The 22,656-nt window shown below is 40.5% G+C and overlaps 1 protein-coding gene across 1 annotated transcript in view; it reads right to left on the reverse strand.

The window, feature by feature from the left end:
- The window catches only part of col21a1 (collagen, type XXI, alpha 1), a 474,425-nt gene that overhangs the window by 96,943 nt on the left and 354,826 nt on the right, over positions 1 to 22,656 (reverse strand). Inside the window, exons 20-21 of the mRNA XM_087979161.1 lie at positions 20,115 to 20,168; positions 17,800 to 17,871 (exon numbers count right to left, since the gene is read on the reverse strand). Coding sequence (XP_087835287.1) covers positions 17,800 to 17,871; positions 20,115 to 20,168 — 126 coding nt within the window. The remainder of the gene's footprint in view (positions 1 to 17,799; positions 17,872 to 20,114; positions 20,169 to 22,656) is intronic.

Consider the following 22,656-nt stretch of genomic DNA (forward strand, 5'->3'; position numbering starts at 1 on the left):
AAGGGGTGCTTGTAGATGGAGATGATCTAATAGGCCCGCTGCCCTTGATCATTGCCTTTGAGCTTTTAAATTTAGCTCCCTTGTTTCAGAAGATAAACCTTTGGATCTGCAAGAACCAATCCAACAGACCTTGTGAACAAAGATGACGGTACTGTTTTCTCAGTTTTTCAACCACCTATGTGCTTCTTATCATGCTTATTTTTGTCTGTCAGTGTTTGTAGAAGGGGAGTTTATAAGGGGTTTAGAGTTTTACTTTGTAGACTTTACTTAATTTAGCTTAATTGTTTACCTGTAGCTAGAGCTGAAAATGTGTTGCTGGAAAAGCGCAGCAGGTCAGGCAGCATCCAGGGAACAGGAGAATCGACGTTTCGGGCATAAGCCCTTCTTCCTGAAGAAGGGCTTATGCCCGAAACGTCGATTCTCCTGTTCCCTGGATGCTGCCTGACCTGCTGCGCTTTTCCAGCAACACATTTTCAGCTCTGATCTCCAGCATCTGCAGACCTCACTTTCTCCTACCTGTAGCTAGAACCTAATGACTTATAAGAAACAGTGCTTTCTTGTTAAGTAACAGAACCTGGCACATACTTTCAATCAGTCTGGATCTGAAAATCAAGCAATTTTTGTATTGTTTTGTGTATTGCTTTTAATTGACTGATTTATTAATTGTAACTTGTATCAAAGTGAAAAATTTTGTTTACAAACAGTGCAGGCAGATCATAGTAACCAAGGATTTACAGAACAAAAGATGTAGACAGAGGCATACAGGTAACATTACACAGGGCGTACCAAAGAGATCAACGTTAGCAAGATCAGCATTATTTGAGGCTAAGGAGTTCATTCAGTAGTCTACTAATGGCCAGGAAGAAACTGTTCCTGAACCTACTGGTGCGTGTGTTCAGACTTCTGCCTGATAGAAGAGATTGTAGGAGATCATTACCAGGGTGTGAAGGGTCTTTGATGATGTTGGCAGCCTTTCTGTGGCAGCGAGCTGTGTAAATATAGTCCATGGATGGAAGGTTGGCTCCTGTGATGGCGTGGGCTCTGCACACCATCATCTATAGTTTCCTATGATCCTGGGCAGAGCAGTTGCCACACCAGGCCATTATGCAGCTGGACAGTTTGCTTTAAACAGTGCATCTGTAAAAGTTGATGTGGGTCCTTACATGCATGCCAAATTTCCTAAGCCGCCTGAGGAAGAAGAGGTGTTGTTGTGCAACTAGAAGGGAAGACCAAGACAGGTTGTCGGTTACTGACACTCCGAGGAACTTGATACTCTCCACTATTTTGACCTCAGCTCCGTTGATGTGTTCTCCACCTTTCTTATTAAAATCAATGTTCAGTTCTTTAGTTTTGCCAACATTGAGAAATTGTTCTCATTGCACCATGTCGCCTAACCCTTTGTCTCCCTTCTGTATTTTGACTTGTCATTGTTAGATATCCATCCTACTATGGTGGCGTCATCAGCAACTTATAGATGGCGTTCATTCAGAATTTGGCATCCCAGTTGTAGCTGTACAGAGAGTACAGTAGGGGACTGAGGACACATTCTCGGGGGGCTCCAGTGTTGAGTGTTATTGTGGAGGAGGTTCAGTTACCTACCTTTACTGATTGAGGTCTGTGGGTCAGAAAGCTGAGGATCTAGTTGCAGAGGGTGAAGCTGAGACCAAGGTCACCAAGTTTTGAGATCAGTCTGGTTGGGAGAATGGTGTTGAAGGCGGAGCTGTAGTCAATAAGCTGGAGTCTGACGTAGATATCCTTGTTGTCCAGATGCTCCATGGATGAATGCAGGGCTAGGGATATGTCACCTGCTGTGGATCTGTTACACCAGTGGACACATTAGGGGATCTAAGACGGCTGGGAGACTGGAGTTGATGATTTTGAAATCTTTTGTGTTGGTCAGGACAATACCAGTTCCTCAGCAAAGGTTACATAACACATTTGCTGCAATTGCAGAGGTAGAGGGCCAAGGGGAGCTTTGGGGGTATGGGTAGGGGTCACGTCATATAGGCATCCAACTGCTCCTATCCCTTGGGATGCCTCCGGCTGCCACTGCTCAGATCACGGGGTCTGAGATCGGATTCGGAAACTGTGGAGTATCAGCCTCCATTTTGACAGCAAGCCCTGAGTTTGGGGAGGGAAGAGGTTGAAGGCCTGAGGAGCAGCCTTTCCCTACTTGGTAATGGGCGTGACTGGTTCTGTTGCTGCCAACCTTGTGACTGATGGTGCTTTCTGCTGCACTTTCCCCTGCCCCACGTCAGACAGAAGCCTGGTCTCAGGAATGCACTGAACTCATCAAATTAAAACCAAAAGAATTGCGGATGCTGTAAATCAGAAACAAGGGCAGACATTGCTGGAGAGTTCAGCGGGTCTGGCGGCACCTATGAGGAGTGGTCAGTGTTGGCATTTCTTAAGGCTGCTGATGGCTAGGGTGTTGGTTTTTGGTGTGGAGGGTGGGATGAGGGGAGGAGGTGGGGAGTGGGTGATGGGTGGGGGTAGACCCTAAAGAGAGAGACGGAAATTCTGGCTAAGTTTGCAGATGATACAAAGTTTGGTGGGGGGACAGGTAGTATTGAGGAGGTGGGGAGGATGCAGAAGGATTTGGACAGGTTACGACAGTGGACAAATAAGTCGTAGATGGAATACAATGTGGGAAAATGTGAGGTCATACACTTGGGGAGGAAGAATAGAAGCATAGACTATTTTCTAAATGGGGAGAAAATTCAGAAATCTAAAGTGCAAAGGGACTTGGGAGCCCTAATCCAGGATTCTCTTGAGGTAAACTTGGAGGTTGAGTTGGTAGTTAGGAAGGCAAATACAATGTTGGCACTTATTCTGAGAGGACGAGAATGTAAAAGCAGGATGTACTTCACAGGCTTTATAAAGCTGTGGTCAGACCACATTTAGAATACTGTGAGCAATTTTGGGCCCTATATCTCAGGAAGGATAGACTGGCCCATTGAATGGGTCCAGAGGAGATTTATAAGAAAGTTCCCTGGAATGAAAGGCTTAACATATGAAGAATGCTTGAGAAGTTTGGGTCTGTACTTAATGGTGTTTAGAAGGATAAGGGGGAGTCTAATTGAAAGTTAAAGAATACTGAAAGGCCTGGACAGACTGGAAAATGTTTCCATGAGTAGGAGAGACTAGGACTCGAGGGCTTGGCCTTAGAGTAAAGGGAAAACCCTTTAGAACAGAGGAGAAACTTCTTCAGTCAGAGAGTGGTGAATCTATGGAATTCATTGCCACAGAAGGCTGTGAAGTCCAGGTCATTGAGTACATTTAAAACAGAGATGGATAGGTTCTTGATTGTCAAGAGGTTCAAAGGTTATGGGGGGGAAAGTGGGAGAATGGGGTTGAGAAACGTATCAGCCATGATTGAACGGCAGAGCAGACTTGATGGGCTGAATTGCCTAATTTCTGCTCCTATGTCTTATGAACTTTGGAAATAGAGAAGCTTGATTTCCAGCAGACTATCCCAGTGAGTCATGACACATCACAGGGATATCTTTTCAAGTCTTGTCTTTCAGCTATCTATTTGTGAATTAGTTAAAATATATCTCATCAAGCACAAACCAGTTCCCAATGTCAAAAAAATCATTTGGCGTAATTTAATATTCTCCCCTTAACAGGTTTGGTGTTAGGGGCATTTAGTTAGGTGGGAAGGCAGCATTTGTGCATCCTGTTGTCTTCTTGCCTCCATCCTAATTATGTCCACACTGGGAAAGTATGGGAACAGCCTTCGTGGCCCACTGTTATTTTTAAGTAAACATAAATATTTAGTAAATATAAAATATTTAAAGTTTTATGGAAACATATTGGAATTTTTACGTCTAAGGTGAGCATTGCCTAAAGCCAGAAAAGATAGCTTATTGGGTAACAGTGCAAGCGATGTAAGGTTGAACAAACAATCACCAGCTTTCCAGTTTACCTCTTTCCTACTCTCAAATACCAATGCAAATGCATGCAAGATTGGATGCTAATTCTTTGCTCACATGTTGCAATCTACATGAAATTCTACAATTAATCCCCACTTAAGGGCGTCATTTTGTTGGCACTGCTATTAACCCAGCAATGAGTGGGGAACTTGCGATGTCGAGAGTATGACAAGTAATTCCTTACAAGATTGTTCATTGGCTCCCAGGAGGAAGCAGAGAATCCCTTGTTCAGAGAATGCAGTATAAAGAGGAGGAGAGCCTGCAGTGTGCCACATACAAATGCCAAGATGGAGACATACTCTGAAGTGCAGATTTAAATAAATAATCTTTTGGATTCACCTAGTCAGTTTTATTACCTTTTTCCACTTTTGCCAGGCTTGTTAGGTTGAAATCAAACATAATATCTGATGTGATATTAATTTATAAAGAGTCTTACCCACTGCCTATGCCAAGTTAAGCAGAATTGTTAAGAATATTTAAATTAGCCAGAGATAAAAAAAATTGAAAATAGAAACCACTGTTCACTGTTAAAAATAAAAATGCCTCTAGATGTCACAATGGACAGGACGAAGCTTGGTTTTTACTGCACTCATTCTCAATTAGCTCATTAACACTGCAGCCCATTCCATCCTCAAGAGCTGTGAGCACAATAAAAATGCAAGGTTAGCTTGTTCACGTATTTATTTTTACAACCATCTATGAGGGTTATGGCTGTAAAGCCAGCAGTAGTGAAGAGCTGCTGGCTAACTTGGAAGTGCACTTTTTTGTAAAGTCACCTTTTTGGGATTTACTGCTAAGGCCAAGTATAAGCAGGGGTAATAAGGAAAGTTGATTCTAAATCAAAGAATGGACAGCAAGAGAAACATTTCTAAAAGATTGTTCCAAAATACAAAACACATTGAACACTTTAACACTGGCAGTGTTCACCTGGATTAACTTCTATCCTTTAACAAATATAAAATGATTTTGTGCATTTGTCACAATTAAGTAAATGGATTGGGTAGGGACTTGTGGAAGCTCAAAGCTAATGGGATTGACAGGGAGAGCATCAAAACGGAATGCACACATTTGGAAGTTCAGCGATAGTCAGAGGCTGAGTCTGAGACTCAGTAATTGAGGAGTTACTGTTGATTCTTTCCATCGTGTTGTAACTAAGAAGTGCGTGTTGGAGATGAAAGTGGCTGCCATCATACCCAGATTTGGGGGCGGGGGGGTGTTTATTCTATCTTCTCCTGGAGAAAGATGAACGTAGATGGCTGTGTAATTAGTGTGTGTGCAGGTGAGGTTTCCCAATGGGGTGTGAGTAGGCACAGAGGGCTAATAGGCTGGAGGATTGGGGTGGAGAAAGTGAGTGAGTGAAGATTTTGCAAGCAATAATGAGAGGAGTACAGCAAGACGTTTGGAGGGAGGTGGATGTAGTTACAGAGTTAGAATGACTGTGAGGTAACAAAGAAAAAAATGGCATTTATTCCAATGAAGTGGAAAAGCTTATTGATTTCTCGTGGCGTTGTTGTGCATTTCTCTGGACCACGGAGACCATACTGACCAGAATGGTTACTTTGGACCAGGTGTCAGAGTCTGGTGTCATGATCTCCTCTGCCAGTGCTGCATGAAGAGGACAGTCCTTGCCTATACCATCCTGTCCATCAGGAACTTCAATGTCCTTTCTGCGAAGCATGGCTCCAGTTTCCTGTTGTCTGCTATGTCTGGGAAAATGAGTGAAACTGTTCAACGTAACTCCAGACTGCCACCGTTTGACTAGGTGCACAACAGCCTTTTAAATATAGTGCCAGTTTCAAGGATCTCAGGAAATCCCAGCAGTGGTGAGTATCTCCACTTACAGCAAGTGAGCAAATGCGGACAGTATCCCATGAGTAGGGGTGTGGTATCTAATTAGTGAAGCGAGTTTAGGATGATATAAAAAAAATCCCACTTGGCTTCATGGAGAGAAACTTTCAATGAAACTCACAAAAAATACACTTAGCTGATTTCTGGTTGGATTCAATTCACACTTTCGCTTCATAAGTAGGTGTTTTGATTGGAGCTGTCAATATTAAACATTCTAATATTTCTTATTGACCATACTTAGGACATAGACTTTACCAGGCAATTAAATAAATGACTGCTGCATGCTCTAACTAGATGAATAGGATTAAGTTGCATCAAAAATAGATTTTTTAAATAATGGGGAATGTACTAGTCCACTTTGGCTAACTCAGTTGACCAGATTGTGACTGGGTTGAACAGGTTAACAGCAACAACATGGGTTGAATCACTATTCCAGCTGAGGTAATTTCAAGGCATATCCTGTTCATTTAAAAAAAATCTCAATACCTCCTGCGGTTCAGCAAATAATCACCAAGGACTTGCTTTCAGGTGCAGAATTGAATAATATAATGAAAGAAATGATGAGGTTCAACTCCTCCATCACATCCATATTACAATGTGTTACTGTAACTAAGTAGGTAAAATATATAAAATAATCTTTGGATTGCTGTCCTTCATCATTACATTTGGAAACTTCCATTCTTACTTTTATAAAACTTGACAGGAAAGTAAATGGTTTCAAATATGTATATCCCTGTTTTGCCAAGAACTTGCACTAATATTCTCCATATTCCATGATAACATATGCTAATATTTTCCATATCCCATAATGAGTTGTGCCAATATTTTATGCATTTGCAAGTATTCCATCAGTTCTACTTGTTGGTATTACTTTTCTTTTAGACGTTTTAGTCACTGTTATCACTGAGCTGGTTCAAATTTCAAAATACATACTTCCATTCAACAAAAATAATTCATTATAATTTATGAAGCAGCAATGAAGCAGCAAGAGCACATTATTTTGAAACACATATTTATAGAGATTAGGATGTGTTAGCACAAAACAAATCTATCGTGTCATTTGCAATAATAATCTCTTAAACTGTATGAGTCATTTCTCACTTTAAATATTGAAAGGCGTTGATTTAATTTTGGATGCATTAGTTACAGATTGAACTGAAAATAAGAAAACTTAGATTTCCCTACATGGACTTTTATGAGCTCAGATGGACTGGACTTAACTTTAGCTTGTAGGAACCTGCATGTTTTGGAAGTGTCAAGGACTGAAAAGTTGGACAAGCAATTAAAATAATTCCAAAGAGCCTAGTATCCATTCACCAAGTCACCCACTATTTACACATGGAGAATCCTTGACAGTGATTCAGTTCCCGCAGAACTAGTTCTTAGGTGAACAGGATGTCTGACATTCCTGTTCTTATTGTCAGCCTGATTGGACATGATTAACAGCCCCAGTCAGGAAACCTGTATGCTATGAAGTCCACCTGGCTGACCTTGTTACAATTACAACATCCCTCCCCCTCTGAGTCTGAGGACACAGGACGGTTTTATTTATAGCTAAACTTGGGGTGTCTAAGCATTAGGTCAAGTTCCTCCAACTCTCAGTTTCTTCCGCATCACAGCTCACTGGAGTGTCTTCGAAGAAATTAATTTTCTTCTTCTGGCGGCAAAGGCATCAGGGTGGTGACATCTGCCATGTGCACCTTATATTCCGAGGTCTCTTCAACACACGATGGAGAGGAAGAGCCACAAGTTCCAGAACAGCCAGAAAGACTGTTGAGGAACTGGGTGTATTTTGCTCCCACACCGTTTGAGAGGACCTATCTGGACCCGGGTACCTGATGGTGGAGGCTCTGGCATTCTGACTGTGGTGGCATCAGGGCAGACTGAGGGGTAGACTTTGTGGCTTCATTTTTTTGGCAGTGAGGACCCATGGACGAGATAAGGGAGCGACCTAGACATTTCCTTTTCTTTTGGTTATTGCTTTTATTACTACTCCTGTTTTTAATCTTGTCTTTTGTATAAGATGGTGCCGGAGAATGGTGATTTTGTATACTTTTCACTGTACTCAAGTACACGTGACAATAAAATCTAAATGATGTGGACAACAGCAAGACAGTTGGGAAAATACAGTGAGAATGGAAAAATGAGAAAAAAAAACATTTAATTTTGTTCACAAGGTTTCAATGGCTAGATAAGAATTTTGTTAGTTAGTGGCAAGGACCCTATTGCATGCATTTATATTTCAGTACTATCTAATCTCACATTTGTAATATGCAGGTTAATATTCCTAGGCAGTGGACAGAAACTAGATAGCACCAATTCCCTCATGAAAGTCAATGTGGGTATCTAGTAGCTGCAACTTTTTGGCATCTTGTCTGAGTCTCCATCTTGGTCAGGATTCCACCACACATCAGGCCTCACATCATCATGGCATAGTTTTCACTTACATATCATACAATTCAACACTTCAGTACTGCACTTTGGTTTTCACCAATACCTTTCATTGCAATGCTGCAGCCAGGCTGCTTTGTGAGCAGGGACAGTCACCCACCTCATGCATTGGAATAGGGTGCATCTTTAGGCTCTTCGTTATACTATTAGTGCTTATTCATTTTACACCTAATTGGATGGTCACAACATTTCTGTCTTGCCTTTCTGTACATTGATGCCTCACTCAGAACTTAAAGACTCTCAGTACTTCAATCTTTCCTTGCCTTTCAGTGCAAACATAAAGCCAGGCAACAAGTCACATTTGTCAGCTCTGATCAATTGAGAGGGTTTACATATTGCATTACGGTACTGTGCTGCATCAATATTATTCCTGTAGCATGTGTCGGCAACTTACATGGAAAACACTGAATATGCTTTAATGAAATGGTATGTCTCAAAGTCTAAGGGGAGTATTACTCAGTAAGTCCAGGAGAATTGTCATCATAGAGTCATAGAGATATACAGCATGGAAACAGACCCTTCAATCCAACTCGACCATGCCGACCAGATATCCCAACTCAATCTAGTCCCATTTACCAGCACTTGTCCCATATCCCTCTAAATCTTTCCTATTCATATACCCATCCAGATGCCTTTTACATGTTGCAATTGTACTAGCTTCCACCACTTCCTCTAGTAGCTCATTCCATACACGTACCACCCTCTGCATGAAAACTTTGCTCCTTAGATCTCTTTTATATCTTTCCCGTGTCACCCTAAATCTATGTCTTTGAGCTCTGGACTCCCCCACCTCAGGGAGAAGACTTTGTCTATTTATCCTATTCATGCCCCTCATGATTTTATAAACCTCAAAAGGCCACCCCTCAGCCTCAGATGCTCCAGGGAAAACAGCCCCAGCCTATTCAACCTCTCCCTATAGCTCAAATCCTCCAACCCTGGCAACATCCTTGTAAATCTTTTCTGAACCCTTTCAAGTTTCACAACATTCTTCCCATAGGAAGGAGACCAGAATTAATGGCACAGTAAGTCAAAGCATGTTATCTGTTTCGCAATCTAATGGCTTGGAAACAGTAACTTAGCTGCTTGGGGCTTAATAGCCCAATGGTTGATGATACTGTGCTGTAGGATGGTGAAGTTAATGTTCCTTCTGATGAATGTCATCATTTTCCTACTTGGGACAGTTCTGTGGCTCTCAGATCCTCAGTATCCCCTTGTTGCAAGAGGTCATTTTAGAGTAGCTGGCTAGATTGCAATGGAGAGTGATGCCATCTGCACAAGTTTAACGCCAGCATTGGCTAAGGTTACCTTGTAGGATTCTCCTTCTCGAATTATATCCTCACCTGAGGCATGGTGACCCTCAGGTTACGTGTGTGTGTGTCTCTCTCTCTCTCTCACCTAAGAGAATTGCTTATGAAAACTTTGTCCTTTTTTTTAACTGTACTGCAATGAACGCCCAAACCTGGGAAATTGTGGGAACTTCACGTTGAACCTCATTGTATTGTTGATGATTCTAGTGGAAAAAGATGTTGCATTGCAAAGGTGCTGGACACTACCTCTATGTAGACTGTAGCATTTATGCACTGCTGCCTCACAGTGCCAGAGACCCGGGTTCAATCCCGCCTCGGGCAACTGTCTGTGTGGAGTTTGCACATTCTCCCCGTGTCTGCGTGGGTTTCATCCAGGTGTTCCAGTTTCCCCCCACAGTCTAAAGATGTGCACGTTAGTTGAATTGGCCATGGTAAATTGCCTGTAGTGTTAGGTGTAGGGGAATGGGTCTGGGTGGGTTGCTCTTCAGAGGATTGGTGTGGACTTGTTGGGCCAAAGGGCCTGTTTCCACACTGTAAGTAATCTAATCTATGTATACAAACAGCAGAGTCTTGGGCTCAAGTTTATAGGAGGTGTAATGTAATAGGCTGGTCAGGAACGTGTTGAAATTGTCAAGATGGGAGGTAACAAATACATAAATTAGGGTTTCAATAGCACACGAACTGAGATAGGGGCAAAGTCAAATTGATGGAGGTAAAAATAGGCAGACTTTTATTGGCACAGATATATGGTAGGAAGCTTATCTCCAGTTATAATATGAGATAATGGATTGAATTTTCCTGTTGAGTATCCTAGAGAGCCTACTTTCATTAGAAAATCCAACTACTCCTATGCCATTCAGGTATCTGTCGGCTGCTGGGCTTTCTAGAGGAATTCTGAACCCACAGCAGGAGATCCTGCCCTCCTGGAATTGTTGGCCAAACAAGGGCTGGCATTTCCAGAACTTGGCAGCATCATGATGGCCGACCAACGCTTCTGCTAAAAAAACGACACACCCCCCTCATTGCCAGATCCCTAAATGGTGATTCAACAACAGGATAGATAGATATTTTTTTAAGGGGTGAGGTGGTTTCTGGGTTTGGGAGTCACGCTGTGCGAGTGGGATAGAGGAAGTGGTTCTCAGCAGCAACCTCTCTGTCTTAGGTTAAGTTCCTCAATCTTACACAAATTAATGCAGATGGAGGCATCATCTCCCCATCTGATCCTAAACAGTCAGCTGGCTTGTGCTGGTCTATCAGTTGGGTTGGCTTACTCTTTCTCACCCTGCATACAGATGAAGCAATTGCAGCCCAGGTAAGATAAGACCTTTAGTTAAATGACCATTTAAAGGCTTTAATTGGTGTAAAGGGCAGCAAAACTGATCATGGACCTTCCTCATCCAGAACTTACTTTCTGAAGTGGAGAGAAGGGAACAGGTCACTTCCCAATGCTAACTCACCTGATTACTTGGCTCATCTGCAATCTTCTTGAAAATCTTCCCCCAGAGTTGTGAACAGTTTAGTTTAGTTTTAGGCAGTTGCTTGTCAACAGGTGGAATTGGTGGCTTGGGAACAGAGATTGTAGGGGTGACTGAAGACATCATTTTAAGTCTTCCAAACATTTACCTGCAGAACTAAACTTACGTTACCCAGTGCTTATGTTAAGTAAGCAGTGTGAAAATTTAGGAACAGTGGTGAAGATGAGACAGGTGATGATGAGCTGATGAGAGTTCAAAAACTCTCCACCTTCTGTGACAAAAATTCTCCCCATCAGTATTTTGAATAGATGACTCCTTTACTTTTAAACAGTGATTCCTGGTTTTAGAATGTCCTACAAAATGTGTTTGCCCAGAAGGGCTTGTGCCCAAAAGGTTGATTCTCCTGCTCCTCGGATGCTGCCTGACCTGCTGTGCTTTTCCAGCACCACACTCTCGATCCCCATATCCACCCTGTCAAGATCCCACAGGTGTTTATAGGTTACAATTAATTTGCCTTTTATTTATCTAAACTCCAGCAAAAATAAGTCTAGCCTGACTAATCAAACAACCTGCCTATTCCAGGTATTAGTCCAATAAACCTTCGCTAATCACCTTCCAATGCATTTACATCCTTCTATATTTAAGGAAACTGATGCTGTGCACAGTCCCCTAGATGTGGTCTCACCAATGCCCTGTGTAACCATACCATAACCATTTGTATTTGGTTCCTTCACAAGAAACAATGACATTCTATTAGCTTTCCAAATTACTGGCCATACTTTCACACTAACCTTTTGTGATTCATGCACAAGGACACCTAGATCTCTCTGAATCTCAGAGCTCTGCCACCCCTCACCATTTAAATTATATGCTCCTTTTGTATTTGTCTAACCAAAATGGACAATTACATATGTTCCTACATTGAGTAATGTTAGACACTACTTACCCTATCCATTTCCTTTAGTAACCTTCTTGTGTCCTCCTCACAGATTTCCTTTGTGTCATCAGCAAATTTGTACCACAGCTTCAGTGACATCATTTCAGTCATTGACATAGAATGTAGAAAGTTGAGCACTAGGCACTGACCCCTGTGCACAGCATCATTAAATCTTGCCAGATAATAAGCAATTTATGCCTACTCTGTTTTCTGTGAGCTAGCCAATCTTTCATCCCTACTAACATATTAACCCCTACACTAATAACTTTCATTCTCTGTGTTAATCTTCAATGTGGCACCTTATCAAATGGCTTCTGTAAACCTAATGCCAATATTACCATCAGTTCTTCTTTATCAACAGCACATTTAACTTCTTATTTGTTTAAAATGCTTTCCTTTTCATAAATCCATGTTGACTGCTTGATTATCTTAAATTCGAGTTTGAATGAAGGGTCCTACTATGTTATCTTTAAAAACAACTTCTAACATCCTCCACATGACAAGTGTTAAGCAAAGAAGTTTGTAGTTTCCAACTTGCTGTCTCCCTCATATTTGAATAAGGGAGTTATATATTGCTACTTTTCAATCTAATGGAGCTTTCCCTGAATCCAGGAAATTTTGGAAAAATCAAACCAATGCATCACTATCTCACTAGTACTTCTTCTAAGATCCTAGGATTAAATCCATCAGGACATGTGGATTTGGCAGTTCCAATAATTGCTTAGTGAGCATTGTAACTTTCTTGAGTTACTCCCTTGACTCCACTATTTAGTTTAAAATCATCTCTACTTCCTTAGTTACATGGTTCTCTAGGACGGTAGTTCCAGCAAAGTTCAGGTTTAGACCATTCCAGTGGTACAGTCCCACTTTCCCAAGTGCTAGTGTCAGTGTCCCATGGAACAGAGTACATTTCTACCTTGAGTCCCAACATATGTTTCTCAAATTTTATTTGTTTGTTGCCAATTTGCATGTGGCTCAGATAATCATAGAATCCCTATAGTTTGGAAGCAAGTCATTTGGCCCATTGAATCCACACTGATGCGCCGAACACCAACCCACCCAGACCCATCCCCTTACTCTATCTGTGTAACCCTGCATTTCCCATGGCTAATCCATCTAGCCTGCACACCCCTTAGCACACTGTGGACAATTCAGTACGGCCCATCCATCACATTTTGGACTGTGGGAGGAAACCAGAGCAGCTGGAGGAAACTCATGCAGACATGGGGAGAATGTGCAAACTCCACACAAGCAATCGTTTGAGGCTGGAATTGAACCTGAGTCCCTGGCGCTGTGAGGGAGCAGTGCTAACGACTGTACCACAGTGCTGCCCAGAGATTATTAACTTAAAGTATCTGTTTCTTAATTTGCTGCGTATAATACATGTATCACACTGACTACGCCAAATTCTTTCCTCGTTCTACCTATATGGACCATGATGACTCGATCCTACATTTCCCAACACAAATTTGACAAGAGTACGTTCTATCTTTATATCCAAGTAATTAATATAAATTGTAAATTGTTGGGGCTGGAGAATCAAACCCTAAGGCACACCACTAGTTCCATCTTGACAACCATTTGTTCGTATTCTCTACTTTCTGTTAGTTAGCCAATCCCGTATCTAAATTAATATATTACTCTGAACATGTGTTATTACTTTGTATATTGATCTTTTGTGTGGCAACTTATCAAATGTCTTCTGCAAGTCCAGATATACCAATGCACAGGATCCCTATTATCTACTTTGCTAGTTACATCTTCAAAGAACTCTGTGACATTAGTCAAACACAATTTAGCCTCCACTAAACCATGCTGACTCTGATGGATTGCCTCTTGACTTGTATGTCCTGATATTACTTTCTTATTAATGGATTCTAATAATTTCCCAATGACACATGTTAAACTAGCTGGACCATAGTTTCCTAGTTTTCTGCCTCCCTCCATTTTTGAATAAGACATTATATTAGTATTTTTCCAATTCACTGGAACCATTCAGCATCCATTATAACCTGTGGATCCACTATTTCTGCTGCCACTTCCTTTAAACCTCTAGGATGTAGGCCATCAGGCACTCACCTGTCTTTAATCCCAAGAATTTGCTCCAGTAATTTTTCTCTTGTGATGACAACTTGAAATAATTTCATCTCTCGAAAGAAAATATATAATTCTGGATTGTGACTGGCAGAAAGACACTAGATGTGTTATTTCAAGTTTCCCCTTTCCTATAACCTCTGCCATACTTGCTATTATTGAGATAGTAATCAGTGTCTTCCATAGTTCTTTTTATTCATTACAGGATGTTGGTGTCACTCACTAGCCTTCTCGAACTGCTGTAGTCCTTGGGGTGTAGGAACACGATAACACTGTCCGGATGGCGGTTTCAAGATTTCTACCCAATGATAATGAAGGAACATTGATATAATTACAATTCATAAAGGTGTGTGACTTTAAGGGCAACATGTCAGTGGCAGTGTTTCCATCCATCTGCTTCTCTTGTCATTATTTAAATGACACCAGGTTATAGTCCAACAGATTTATTTGAAATTATAAGCTTTTAGAGTTCTGCTCCTTCCTTGGACATGGTATGATAGGGAGGTTTAAGACACATATGTGCTGGGAGGGATTTATTTCATTCAAGATTCTTTTCCGTCAAAAATGTAACATGCACGCGCGCGCGCGCGCACACACACACACACACACACAGAGGTGGGAATTACTTCATTCAAGTTCTTTTTTTGTCAAAAGAAAACTGGATGACAGCTTAAAACATAGATTTGAAGTGGGACCTCACACCTCAAGTGCACAGTGTAACCTGAGATATTACCTCTTGTACATTGATAAAACCTTTAATTATATAGGGACAAAGACTTGAAAGGAATCTACATTTTGCATTTTAATCAGCAGTCTACATCTTCACTGATTAAAGGATTCAGCAAGGGCAGCTAGTTTTGAAGTTGTTAACTTCTTGTTTATAAATACTGTATTTTGTACCTCCCTATCTTACCATGCCTGAGGAAAAAGCAGAGCTCTGAAAGCTTGCAATTTCAAATAAACCTGTTGGAGTATAACCTAGTATCATTTGATTTTTGACTCTGTCCACCCCTGTCCAACTCTGGCATCTCCACATCTTGTCATTATTGGTAGAGATCACAAGTTTAAAAGGTGCTATCTAAGAAAATTAGTGAGGTACTGCAATGTCACTGAGCAAAGTATCCCCCCGTGATCAAAATTCTAGAGGTTACCATTTACCAGAAACTTTACTGGACCAGCCATACAAATAATTTGGTTACAAGGGCAGAGGCTAGTAATACCGCAAGTAATCCACCTCTTATATCCCCAATGCCTGTCCATTATCTTCAAGGCGCAAGTCAGGAGTGTGATGCAATTCTCTCCACTCGCCCAAAGGCCGCAGTTTGCTTAACTAGCCTCACTAACCACCTTCAATATTGATACCCTTCACATTGTGCAGCAGCTGCTACTATCAACAATATGCATTGCAATAATAACCAACGATCCCTCAACAGCACCTTCCAAACCTTGAATTCCCTTATTAGCACTGTCCATGTCCCTACACTATGAGAAGTATAATGGTTCAAGAAGGCAGCTCACTAACATCTTCTTCAGGGCATTCAGAGGTTGGCAATAAATGCTGATCTACTCAGCTATGCCTAAATCCAATGCTACATTTTTAAAAAAATCATCAAGATCAGTAGACAATATTCCATAACACTCCAGATTTGTATAATGTTCTTTTCCTTTTATGGGATGTGGATGTTGCAAGTGAGGCCATCATCACATTAACTGAATGATTTGATAGATCATTGCAGAGGCCAGTTCAGAGTCACAACGTTGTTGTCAGTCAGTAGTTGCATTTAGGCCAAATCAGGCAAGGATGACAGATTTACGCTCCTTAAAAGGGCAAGTGAACCAGAAAGGCTTTTATAATGACTACTGTGATGCGTTTTTACTTTCAGATTTTATTAATTGGATCCAAAGTTTGCTAGCCATGAGTGATTCAAACTCACGCTCCAGCACATTAGCCTGGCTTCTGACTTACCACAATGTACCACTCTCTCCCCAGTAGTCACATCCAGGCTTTAGGGAATTAGAAAAACAGTTAATGTCCACAAGAGTTTCTAGCCTCGGTCTTGCCAGTGCTCTTACTATTACACTATTGTTGAAGTACATGCTACCATTCAGTTATGCTTGTTAGCAACAAAACACAAAATAAAATTGTTACTGTTATAAAGCTATAATAAAATATAGGATGAGATTTTATCCTCCTAGAAGTGATGGGGAGGATGGGTGGGAAGGGCAAATAATCAAGCTGATTTGCACCGATGAGATACTTGCTCTCTTCCTGCCACTTCAAATTTCAGGTGGACCATCATCAATTAAGGCCCTCAAATGGTCAATTAATGGCTGCTTAAGGGCCTCACCATGGCATCGGCCTTATTACTCACCTGTCTGACAGGTGAGATAAGCGGTTGCTTTCCCGACACAGAAACCAGCGCAGCCTACCTACTGAGTTTGGGAGATGACCTCCATTTGCCCCAATCTGTGGGTAACTGGGGTTTGAAGGGGGAGCAGGGTTGTGTACCTGGAAGCTGTTCCCCTGCCCTTGTTTTTGAACTCCCTGATGCCTCTCTCCCTGCAACCCTCATCCTGCAATAGCAACAAAAGAAACCTTCTCACTAGTGCCATGTCTTGGCCTCCAGCAACACCAGTTGCCAGTGGCTGCTGTCATCTGATTGTCTGGCAGCTTCTGGCAAGGCTGGATTTCAGTGGCGAGGACTGTGATAGGCCAAGAAGTCAGTAAATATTTAAATGCCTGACTGATTTTCATCAGGCAGAGGTTTCTCACTGGTGGAGCTTGGGTTTAGTCATCACTGAAGATGCCCGAGAGAGCACTCATTCGTCATTATAATTAGATAGCAATGCTCACAACGCAGTAATCACATCCAAATAACATATATAAATTGCTTTAAAACTTAGCTGAATTAATCAAGCTGATACTATTAAATTAGTCCCAAACAAGTCCTACTTGTGAACTTTTAAATATTAATGAAAATACAGAAATAATTTAGATACTGAATGATTTCCTCAGATAATTTGTACGGTAAGCATACTATCCAGTGGGATACTGAAGTTATAATCAAGAAGATCTCAAGCTTAGTTTAAACGTTCTTGAGTTTGCTCAGCGAGGGAGACAGCATTCAGCTAAAGGTTGAGTATGGAAACAAATTTTTCAGGATTTGCACTCTTGATTACCATTGAGTGATTAACTACTGGAAAGTTCATACATATGTTGTCTTACAATGTGGGCGACTAGGCTTTATTGTGATGCTCGATGGACAGCTGGAGAAGAGCTACCAGCCATGGAAAGTGAGTCAGGATGAGTCAGTGCCCAAATGAGAAAATAAACTTATACAGTGCTCTTATTTGATGAATTCTATAATTTACTGAAAGTGATATATCATACTGGAGATCAAATACCTTGTACAGATTTTTGACTAATTTCCGCTATCCTTCATTCCTAAAGGTGATATTAATTACTGGAGTATCAATATTTAGGAAAACTGGTTCAAATTGTCATTAATTATTATGTGTGCCAGTCTACACATGAAGGCTTTTAACAGAAGGATAGTGATAATAAAAGCACAGATTGATTTCTTCCCAATTCAGGAAGGTGGTCGCTGCTTTGTGTGAGATTTGGTACAAACCAGGGATGAACCCAAGCCTTTTCAGTTTGTATGGTTGGACTTGCTAGATAGATCTGCTGAGCCAGGGAGCTACTTGTGTAGATAATGACAGGGCGCAAAATGTGAATGGAAACATTATACCTTTATTCCTTTCATTCCTGGCATTCCAGATTGTCCTGGCTGACCTGGTAAACCTGGTTCTCCTTTCTGCCCCTGTTTAATACAGATCAAAAACCATTATTTTTCTTCTTAAAATGTTGCAATGATCAAACACAATTTTGTATTCTTTCTTGTCCTTTTGAAGCTCATACACACATTGGAATTAATTTCCCCATCCATCAGGAATGGTTCTATTAGTCTGGAAAGTAGCAAAGATAATTCCTCCACTCAAGAAGGGAGAGAAGCAAAAAACAGGAGACTGCAGACCAGTTTGACATCTGTCTTGGAGAAGGTTTCAGAATTGGTCATTAGTAAATCATAGCTATGCACATACTCAAGGTAATCATGAAGAGTCAGTATGGTTTCATCAAAATGGAAACAGTCTCAATAGTAGAATCCTGACAGTGTGGTAGCAGGCCATTCAGCTCATCAAGTCCATACCGATCCTCTGAAAAGCATCTCACTCAGATCTACCCCACCCCTGAAACTCTGCATTTCCCACGGGTTACCCACTTAGCCTGCACACCCTTGGACACTATGAACAATTTAGCATGGCCAATCCACCTAACCTGCACATCTTTGGACTGCAGGAGGAAACCGGAGCATCCGGAGGAAACCCACACAGACACAGGGAAAAGGTGCAAACTCCACACAGGCAGTCACCTGAGGATGGAATTGAATCTGGGTCCCTGATGCTGTGAGGCAGCAGTGCTAACTACTAAGCCACTAAGCAGTTGTTCTGGAGGGTTCAGTGGCAGAATTGATTTGGCTAGACGTAAGGAACAAAAAATGGAACAGTTCTTAAGTCTAGACCATAGGCCAACTAATTGAAAGTCTGTAGAAGAACAAATTGCAGGAAAATTACAGAGAAATGCCAACATTAGACAGCAATTATAATGAGCAGCTTCAATTATCCAAATCTGGACTGGAATACTGATACTGTAAGGGGCAGCAAAGACAAGGAGAGTTTCCCACAGCAGGATGCCTTCAGTTCAACAGATAGACTGTACTGTTGGACCTGTTTCTTGGAAATGAGGTTAGCAAAGTGGATCAAGTATCAATAGAGGATCCTTTAAGAGACAGTGGCATTTAAGGGAGAATATAAATGTTTTGGAGGCAGTTTGGAGGAGCTTTACTAGATTGATACCTGGAATGAATGAATTGTCATATTCGCATAGGTTGGACAGACTGGGTTTTTTTCCACTGGAGTTTGGAAGAGTGAGAGGTGACTTGGTTGAAGTGTGTAAGGTCCTGAATAGTCTTGACAAATTGTATGTGGAAAGAATATTTCCTCTCGTGGTTAGTCCAGAAATAGGGGGCATTGTTTTAAAATTAAGTATAGAGGTGGGTGAATTGACTTTCTGTCTCAGGAGGTTATGACACTTTGGAGTTCTCTGCCTCAATAGGCACTGGAAGTGGGATCATTAAATACTTTTAAGGCAGATGTGGATAGATTCTTGTTAGACAAAAGAATCGAATGTTATTAGAGGTCAGATGGGAAGCTGAAATTTTAAATACAAACAGATCAGTCGTGATGTTATTGATTGGTAGAGCAGGCTTGAGGGACTGCATGTTTTACTTCTGTTCCTTTTTTGGATGTTGTATACTCTAATATTGCATTTTAAGCATTCAGTTAAATCAAGTAGAATTAGATGAATAAACATTCCTTTACTAGTATAGTATGATTGTGATTGCTTATCTAAGCAAAAACATTGAAAGGATTAGGCGATACCCATCAAAATTAATTAAAGAAATAGTTAATGAATGAGCTAATTCTGACATCTTACATACAAGGATTAATTTCAGCAAAGTGCTAGCTCAACCCTTCCATAGCATTGCACAGGAACGAATAAAGTCTTCAGGTGAAGAAGGGACAGAGATCTGGTTACAATTTGACATGTAAAAAGAAATAATTCAAACTTGATTTAAACTGATATTGCCTTCAGTTTCAGGCATCATTGATTATATATTCTCATTAGTAATCAAATAGTTGAATTTAGAGAAATTTGGGAATAACAATACTTACTTGGACACAGGAATTACTTTGTATTACAGATTGAACAGCTGCCAGTAGCAAAACTGATGTGTGGCAGTTACAATGGAAAATGGAAGTGGAGCCACAGAACACTTTTTCATTCACAATTAAATGCAGAAATTCAGCATATTCAATCTTGCTGATTTAACCTACAGAAATACTATTTGGTCCTCAAAAAGGTTAATCAGATTTATGTTTGGACAGAATGAAAATGCATTACAATTTTTTAATTATAATTGATTGTAGAATTTTGTTTCAATACCTTATTGCCATTTTGCCCTTGAATGCCTTGAATTCCTTGTTCACCCTTGTAACCCTGCAGAATGAAGCAAATTGAACCACTAAATATTGTAATTTTATATGTCTGTTCAAACTGTTGCTGCATTAACACATATGGGAATTGGGGTGAAGTGTTGGTGGTTGGGAGAATTTCCACAATCCACTGGTTCAAATGGGCAAACTGGATTTGCCTTAATTTTAGTAGGAGGACCAGGTTATGGCACATCTTTTATTTATTCTACATTACTTTGATTTACCTAGCTCCCCTTGTGCTAACTGACATTTAGCAACTGAGAGCAAAGATGAGTCAATCAAGTAGGTTTCAGGCCTATTGCTGTGCATTTTTTGTAACCATCTGATTTCCAATGCTTATCCTTGGGAATTAATGGGTGTTTCTCCTGTAACTGTAGACTATCTTTCAATCAAAACATGCTGGCTACAGATCTTGAATACTTCAATCAGCTTATAATGGAACTCGTATGTATTGTCTCGGCAACCTAATTTTGTTAATCATGTTTCTAATCAGCAAAGTATAAGAAACATGTGTCTGTTACATCAATATAAATTAGACATAATGACCATGAGAATAAACTGCAAAGCATCAAATTCATTTTGAATAGTTCCCATGTTACAACAATTGATTGAGCTGCTGTGTAGCTCTTCCCGCATTTCATTGATAATCGATATTTCAAGGGTTTCTTTCGCTGTTGCTTTTGTATGTTGTGCTCATCCATATCGCAAAGGTAAGTTCAGTCATATGGACCTGGGCTTCCTTCACTATCGAGAGGACTCCTTTCTATTCTGATATTTAAGACATTCAAATGGAAGGACATTCTATTGGATCTCAAAATGATAAATGATTCAGAGCAGACAAGAGAAGTAAAACTGGAATAATGTCTCAGCAATAGTGATCATAAATTAATGTGCTTTATAATAATAACTGAGAAGAGTATAAGCTTGACAAAGACTAGATGAACATATTGGAGATAAAACTATGGTGAGGGCCTGGAAATAGACTGAAGGGAGAAAAAAAAGGATAAAATTAATAAGTAGTAATGTAGAATAGCAATGGGAAACATTTAAATACTTCCTAGTATTTTATGTTAGGAAAATACATTCTGCTAAAATTTAACACATTGGGCAAAGTAAATATATCTGCCGCCCTTAAACACCAGTCAATAGAAATAGACAGGCAGATGCAGCATACAATTAAGGCGGCAAATGGTCTGTTTACCTTTATTGCAAGGAGGTTTGAATTCAGAATTAAGGACGTTTTACTGCAGTTATGCAGGGTCTTGGTGAGACTGTACCTGGAATATTATGTGCAGTTTTGACCCCCATACCTGGAAACAATACACGAGAGTGGATATATGTGCCCGAGAGAGCACAGCAAAGGCTGAATGGACTGATATCAGGAGTGGTAGCATTAGTTTTAGAGGAGAGTTAGTTAGTTATGCCTGTACTGACTAGATTTTGGAAAAATGAGAAGATCTGATTGAAACACATAAAATTCTAACAGAGCTTGACTGATGCATGGAGGATGGGGAATCAAGGGCCCCTGGTTGACGAATAAAAAGTCACAATTTCAGGTTTTAGGGATATGGAATTCCTATTGGTGAATTCACTCGTAGCTAAATTTAACACGAGCCAACTGTAATTAAATAGGTCTTCCACTCTTCCCAAGTGTTACTATATACTACAACATCATCTAAATACACTAAACTTACAAATGCCAGCTATGATTAATTCATAAGCTTCTGGAGTTTAGCAAGGCTGTTCTTTATTCCAAATGGCATGACTCAGCATTGGTATAATGTATTTAGTGTAAAAAAAGTAGATATTGCTTTACCTCTTGAAGTTAATGGCGCTTGCCAGTACCTCTTCAACAGATCAATCTTAGAAAGGAAAGACACATGCCAACCTTATAAATGTTACCTTACAACTCTAGAATTGTTGTAATCTGTAATCTATGCAAAGTCTACTTCATCCTTCCAGTTTAGGAACCACTCTACTGTGAACTCGAGCTGCTTTGACTAGGTTCAATCAAATGGTTTTTCAGGATGTGTTGAATTCTGTCCACTGGGCTTAACTGATAAGGATGTTGTTTTCTTGGTCCTAACTTTCCTCTGTCCACATCATGTCTAGCTAATGAAGTATATCCAGGTATATCTCTATAGATTACCTCATACTTCCTCTTGCAAGATCCTACCATTGTCTTTTCTCCAAGTATGAGAGTGCAGTGTTTAGCTGTCTCAATAATTCTGGGTTAGCTGGTTAAATTTACTTGGAGGGTTATTGACAACTCTGGCTACCTTATGCTTGTTATCTCTGTCAGCTGCCACTTCTCTTACCACACTTGTTTCTCCTTATTCTCTTCCCTACGATGATACCCTTTCAGTTTGTTTATGTGACATAACTGATTCTGCTTCCTACAATCAGGAGTATTTATTAAGTAAATTAATTTACTAATCCTTCTCACTACTTTATGTTGATATGGATTCCTCAAAGCATTTCAAAAAAGTAGC

The sequence above is a fragment of the Chiloscyllium plagiosum genome, unplaced genomic scaffold (genome assembly GCF_037043375.1).
Source record: "Chiloscyllium plagiosum isolate Xiang-an unplaced genomic scaffold, Cpla_swu_hap1 HiC_scaffold_3, whole genome shotgun sequence".
Classification (NCBI taxonomy): Eukaryota; Metazoa; Chordata; class Chondrichthyes; order Orectolobiformes; family Hemiscylliidae; genus Chiloscyllium; species Chiloscyllium plagiosum.